This window comes from Corvus brachyrhynchos, unplaced genomic scaffold, assembly GCF_000691975.1.
Source record: "Corvus brachyrhynchos isolate BGI_N302 unplaced genomic scaffold, ASM69197v1 scaffold67, whole genome shotgun sequence".
Lineage (NCBI taxonomy): Eukaryota > Metazoa > Chordata > Aves > Passeriformes > Corvidae > Corvus > Corvus brachyrhynchos.
Genome location: NW_008239114.1, coordinates 857,282 through 864,009, shown reverse-complemented (window position 1 = coordinate 864,009; position 6,728 = coordinate 857,282). Strand labels below are relative to the sequence as shown.

The window sequence follows — 6,728 nt, the reverse complement described above, 5'->3', positions numbered from 1 at the left end:
TGCTGAAACCAACAGAAACGGCGGTGGCTGCAGAATCCCACACAGGCTGGGGAGAGAGGCTGCAGCCTAGATGGTGCCTCAGGTGGGGAGAATTTAGAAACAGAGCAGGAAAAGATCAAACCCTACAAGATTCACTCTGACCCACGATAAGAAATGCACAGCAGATTCTAGATAGAAGGTTTTCTGTCCTTGCCAACTATTTCCTATCAGAAATTTGGAATAAATGTGATTTTTTTCCCCCATCACTCATGCAGCACCCTTAGTCAAATTTGTTCCATTTTCATTTTACTGCTTTTTCCATTTACTTTTCCAGTGAATTAAAAGGTTTTGGAGAACAGTCTGAAAGACAGTCCAACACAGGCATTAGCTTCAACTGTGGCAATGCCACCTCCAAGGGGACTGCACATTTGTCTTACACAGAAGGGAAGCAGGTTGAGCTAGTGCCTAAATCCTGCTTTAATGAAGGTGCTTGTCTGTGTGGGCAAGGAAAGGGAAATCCTGTCAACATCTGCACTGTACACTGGTGAAAGCAGATCTGGCAGGACAAACGTATTGCTGATACCCACACTGGTAACTGGATGTTGCGAATTGAAATGGGTGCAGAGAGGAGCAATAAAAATGATCCAAGGGCTGGAAAAAAAGTAGGATGGGGACTTAAAGAACTCAATGTGTTTAGATTATTACATAAGATCAAGGGGATGAGTGCAGTGTAATGTATAGGATTCTTCCTGGTTGGAAACTGGGTACTAAAATGGTTCTGTGATTGAGTGGAGGAAAGAATAATAAGAACAAATGTCTGAAGTCAAAGCCAAAGAAAATTCAAATGGGAAATATGAACGTTTTTTTTAACACTAAGGATGATTAACCACTGGAACAGACTACAAAGAGAAGTGGTGGATTTGCCATCGCTTTCATTTTTAATGACTTCATTTTTTCTTCTCAAAAAGGACAAATGCAAACATTTTCCATCAATTATTTGCATTAGATGATTTGAACCAAGCTCAAATCTGACATCATATGAATTCTCCCCTGACCAGCCATTGCCACGATGAGCTTGCATCTCTATTGTGGCAAAATTGTCCTTTTCCTCAACTTGGCCATGGATAAGTAGAGAAACCTGAACCATAAGTGGTGCAAATTCCATGGATTGTTTCCACTAGTGAAGGACCAGCATGAGACTTGTCTGGTGGAGAATAAAGCTCGATCAGAAGCGACATTCTCAGGGTGCATTGGGGCATGATTTTCTTCTTCCTTAAGTGCTGGAGAAGGAAATCCACTTTTGCCAAGGCAGTGAGCTTGGTCCTCCGAGAGAAAAGGCACTTTAGCCAATTAAAAGGCTCATAAATGGGACCCAGATGTTCCAGGCAATATTGCTCTTAGTGATAATGAATTGCACATGCCCGGCACTCCCTGCCAACAGGGTTCCCAACAACTTCTCAGAGAGGCACTGGTAACTCCCTTGCACAGGTGGGAGCAGGGATTCACAGGCTCATCCTGACACTCCAGTGCACCAGACTGGGCTCTGTGGTGCTAGGAAGCTCCAAGTCCCACAGATGTCAGCTGAAAGGACTGGTGACCAGCTTCCCTGGAAAGCAGGGATATGTTGATGTTTGCTCCTAGGCAAGGAAGACGCTGAAAAGCAGTGGTCCCTTCTGAAAGCCCCAGCCAGAGTTACACCAGAGGAAGGACCAGAATGGGAATGGGAACCCAGGAGTCTTGCAAACAAGTTTTCTCTTCTAGTCACTAAACTATTCTGTTAGAGACAGAGCTGCATCGTGTTCTTTAATGATAAAAACTGTAAGAAAGAGGAATCTACTGAAGATCCTTCATTGACACATTTCCAGCACACTTGCAGCTGGAAGGTGCTGCTGAGTGACCTTGACAATAAATTATCAGCGGATATTCAGGTTGTGTGAATGTCAAGTGCAGCAGAGGGGAGAACCAGGCATACACACTAACAGGCTTTTATATACCTCCAGGAAAGAGGCCTTGGTGTTCAGCAGCTATGAAAAAAGCAAATGAAATGGCAGGGATAACTGGAAGAGGGAGAATGGGCACAGAACAGCGTTGTACCATGGTATAAACCAGAATTAATTTCTGTCTGATACAGTGTGCAGATCTGGTCTCTCCATCTGAAGGTGTGAAGGAACAAGTAAGTGTGATATGTGAACTAACTTCTGATTTTACATGGACAGATATTAACAGGACAAGGGGAAAAGAGGGTAGATTTTTTTCTTAAACTGAGAGAGGGTAGATTTGGATCAGATATTGGGAAGAAATTCTCCCTGTGAGGGTGGGCAGGCCCCGGCACAGGGTGCCCAGAGCAGCTGTGGCTGCCCCTGGATCCCTGGAAGTGTCCAAGGCCAGGTTGGACAGGGCTTGGAGCAACCTGGGACAGTGGAAGGTGTCCCTGCCCAGGGCAGGGGGTGGAACTGGATGAGCTTTGAGGTCCCTTCCAACCCAAACCAGTCTGGGATTCCATGTTGCACACCAGGTAACTGGATGGGGACTGGAAAAGCTGAGCTGAGGGAAGGGTACAATAGATAGTAACAAATACAGCAATGGCCCAGAGGAGATGGACACAGAGCACAAGAATTAGAGGGCGTTAAGCAAAATTAACTGGTAGTGGCACCAGAACAACTTTTCCCAGTGTCCATTTTTTCGACCAGCTAGGCAAGGGTGAGGGCCAGGTTAGAGGAGTGGAGCATCTCTTTTGCTCCCATTACAGGGCCAAGTTGACTCCTGGAGGTTTCTGTAGATAAAAAATGCTGCTAGCGAGGATTTTCTTGCTATTTTCTAAGTCTGTGAGAGACTTTTCTCTCTCACAGAAGACGTGGCAGAGTTATGTAAACAGCCAAACACCTGCAACCTTGAGAAGTCTTGTTTATGGTATAGTAGAAAAATATTTTGATAATGGATGTTTTAGGATTTTAGCCAATCACCCCAAGGGGTGGCTGATCCTTTGTCCAATTAGACTATGAAGAAAAAGGTCTATAAAATAGAGTTTGTAAAATAATTAAATAAATCAATCTTGCTGCACAATTCCTGCCTGCTGGATCTTCTCTCCTCCTCCTCCCTACAGCTGCAGGACACGGTGATGTACCCTAGGGCCCAGGCCTGCGGTAATAGGTTTCCAGGAGCTAAGGCTCCCTGTGGACCCAAACAAGGAAGGTTCTCAGATCTGGATTTGACCTCATTTGCTCTAAGAGGTTCTCTGCTATGTGATGAAACTAAAACTACTTGAAGATTTTCTCTATCCAGGTCCCTCGTTACAGGGCAAACCTCTCTACTGCTTGGCCTGTTTTGGAAAGGTCACTCCAACTCTGTGTCCCACACACATCCCAGCATCTCTGCTGAGAGCTCCTTTGACATCAGGAAAGCAGGGAGCTGCAGCCCACTGCAGAGATGTGGCAGCAAGGACACATCTGCAGCATGGGAGATTTCTTGGCAATGTAAGATTTTACTTGTGGACCTCTCTGGGGAGTGGAGCTGAAAGAGGTGCTGTGATTCCTGGCTTGAGACTTCTTGCTGAGTTCAGCTGACAGAGGAAATGAGGGACACTACTGAGAACTGCTTTCATGCACTTTATTGGCCTGTCAGCACAGCAGCATGGGGGTTTCAGATGCTGACTGCTGAATGAAAAGTCTTATATGCTCAAGAAAGGTGATGATTTTTGTAAAACAACCTTTACTTCACACAAACCATCAGCTGAAAAGTATTCAGGATTACTTCTGCTTGCAGATACTAAGATACATTTGGTCCTGAATAGATCAGACTGGAAGGTAACATCCTATTGCCATGAGCTATCCTGATCAGATATCCACCTCTCTTCTGCCATCAAAGCACAGTGCCAGCACCCCAGCACACAGAGCCCTTGTTATTAAAGCTGGGAAAGGATGTGCCAATTACGGAGGTTCATGGATTTCATGATGAGTGATTTATATGAGGCTCTGCTCACTGAACAGCCTGCAGCCCCAGTTCGAAGACTGCAGCAGCAATAGATGGGAATCAGATCAGGGAATTCCTCAACAAAGGTGTAATTTATTAGCAGACACTGAGCCTTTAAAGTGTTCCAGATTGAGGCTGGGATACTCTGATGTCAGTGCTTGCGGCAGTGCAGGATGGTGAAATGGTTCTGCCAAAGGCCCAAGGTGTGTGGAGGAGGAACAGCAGAGCTCTGCAGCTGGGAGACTCCTGCCCTCAGCCGCGGTCAGCCGTGTCCCTGAGCACCGACCAGGCTGGACAGGAGAGATTCCCCTGTGCTCAGCCACATCTGCCCTTGGCTTTCTTCCCCTGGGGGCTCATTTTAATACCCTGTAGCTGGGAGTTCCCAATGTTTATGGCAGCAGCCAGATCCTCCATCTACCTGCAAATCCAGACATTTTCAGATGGAGGGATGTGTATCATCTGCACCCTGGTAGGGTAAGTCTTCTCTCCAGCTTTTGGGAGCATTTGCTTGTCAGCTTGGGTGAGTCTGGAGCAGGGACATATCCCTGGTTGGGACACAGGAGGGACACTGGGTGACTTTCCACTGGTGATGTGTTGACAAGGGCTTGCATGGAAGCATGGGAGAGATTTATGGGGCCAGTTCTGCCAAACACTTGTGATCCCACAAAAATGTAGCATCGTGTCCCACAGAGCCTGGCAGGATCACACATGTCTTCCCTTCCAATTGTATGTGGTGGGACATTATTCTCTCCCTTGTGACCTAATGGTCAATGACTTTTATTTCTCAAGCTTGCCTGTTTAATTAAGGAGTTGCTTCTTGCCCACAGTATGGGATGAGCCGGAATGAAAGCAGCATGCTTTGGAGGCTGAAATGAAACCCCAAATGTCAGCTCACCCGCTGAGTGAGCTATTAAAGCTGACTGAAGTGGTTGCATTATGGTGGCCATGGGTTGCCTTGCAGAATGAGCACTATTGTGGGTGAAAACTACTTTTTTGATTTTTCTCAAGTTGCTTTTTGCTTTTCTCCTAAATAAGCCTTTATGCTTTGTCTAAACAGCACATCCCATTAAGTATTATTGATGCTTAATAAAACTCTGAACTGTGCTTTGTCCAAGCACTTTCTATGCTGGATGGTCTCAGTGAATGCATTAAATTTTGAAAGGGAAATAATTGCTAAACTTTCACTAAGGCACTACATGGTGAGATTACTTAACACCCTGGTATCAGTACAAATTACCAAACTAGAGGTGGCATTTCATGTGGATAGAGGAGCTCCAAACCAGTTGGCAATCACACCTGAACTTGCTAATCAACATCGAAGAAGTAATAAGTAGCTCATTTGCACATGTAGAGTTCCTTTTAAAGGGAAGATAATCTGCAAGCCTCTGTTGATAGAAAGGATGCCCCTCCTGAGCAGCTGCCAGAGGGATGGGTTCACTTTCTGAGTGCAGGTTGCGGGTGGTTTAGTGTCTCACTGCCCACGGAGTGCCTGTTTCCATCCTGGAGCAGCGCTGCTCTCCCCAGCGCTCCCAACGCTCACAATGCAAACCGGACAGCAGCCACGGCAAAAACATCTGACCTGCACATGTACCAGTCATGCAAATAAGCAGGCACGGGCTTGGACAAGGTGTTGGCGTTAGACCTTTGGTTTAAAATCATATTTGGTAATAAAAGGGGCTGGGGGGGGCTAGGGGGAGAGGGACTGAGTTGGTATGTTTTCCAAGAAATGAAAACATTACTTTTTTGACCTGACTGCAAATCGTTGCAATTTGATTCTTTTTTTCACGTTGCTAGAAGTTCCTGTTGTTTTAACACAGGGATTGGAGGGAGGAAAAGAAATGAGAGGGTTTTTTGTTGCTTGAGTCTTCAAGGAAAAAAATCTGGTTTTTGTTTCCAGTTACTGATTTTTTTTTTTTTTTAATACAAAACATTTCTTGAATTATATCAGGGAGCTTATTAGCTCTTCAGTGAAAAGTGGGGAAAATATGAGAAAAATCAAAAGAGGCAATTTTAGCATTTCATACAGAATGAGGGGGTTTCCCTGACTGAACAAAACCTCTACCCTGGCCCCAGCAGCAAAGCGCTGCTCGTGGGGAGTGACCAGCAGGTCTTCGCACAGGAGGAGGAGCCCGTGGGCAGCACCTTGTCCCGGCCGGAGGGAGTAAGAAGTGGAGAAGGCTTACAGCACCACGAGGCTGCTGAGGTTCTGGAAGGCGAAATCGGGGATGTGCCAGATCTGGTTGAGGGCCAGGGTCATGGCTTGGAGCGCTGGCAGGTGGTTCAGAGCTCGGACAGGGATCTCCGTCAGGGCGTTATCGTCCAGCCACAGGTGACGCAAGGAGAGCAGCCCCTCAAAGCTCGTGTCGGGCACCACGGAGATGAGGTTTGCGTCCAGGCGTCTGGGGGGGAGAGAAACAGGGTGGGGATCAGTGAAAGACCTGCCCGCAGTGTTACGCAAGGGGAGCGATGCCGAGGCTTTGGATTGATGGCCAGGGAGATTGGATCGGGCTGTAAATAGTGATTAACATAAGAAGGTATCGGTGAAGCTCCTGCCTGTGCTGGGAGATGTCTGACCACCACCAAGGACCATCCCCCCTTGATGGTCACTTGGTGCTGCCAGCCGGTGGCAGCTTCTGAAGCACGGTGGTTGGGCTGAGTCCTCCCGTGTGGCCCCCAGGCCAGCTGGGGCTTGCAGCCGGCCCCTTAACTCGGAGCATCAAAGCCGCATCCCCCGGGGCTGGGCTTGCCGTGGATCTGCCCGAGCCGTCTGCCGGGGGACG

At 47.2% G+C, this 6,728-nt stretch overlaps 1 protein-coding gene across 1 annotated transcript in view; it reads right to left on the bottom strand.

The window, feature by feature from the left end:
• Positions 1–6,728, bottom strand: part of LGR6 (leucine rich repeat containing G protein-coupled receptor 6) — a 152,029-nt gene that overhangs the window by 45,388 nt on the left and 99,913 nt on the right. Inside the window, 1 exon segment of the mRNA XM_017739816.1 lies at positions 6,132–6,347. Coding sequence (XP_017595305.1) covers positions 6,132–6,347 — 216 coding nt within the window.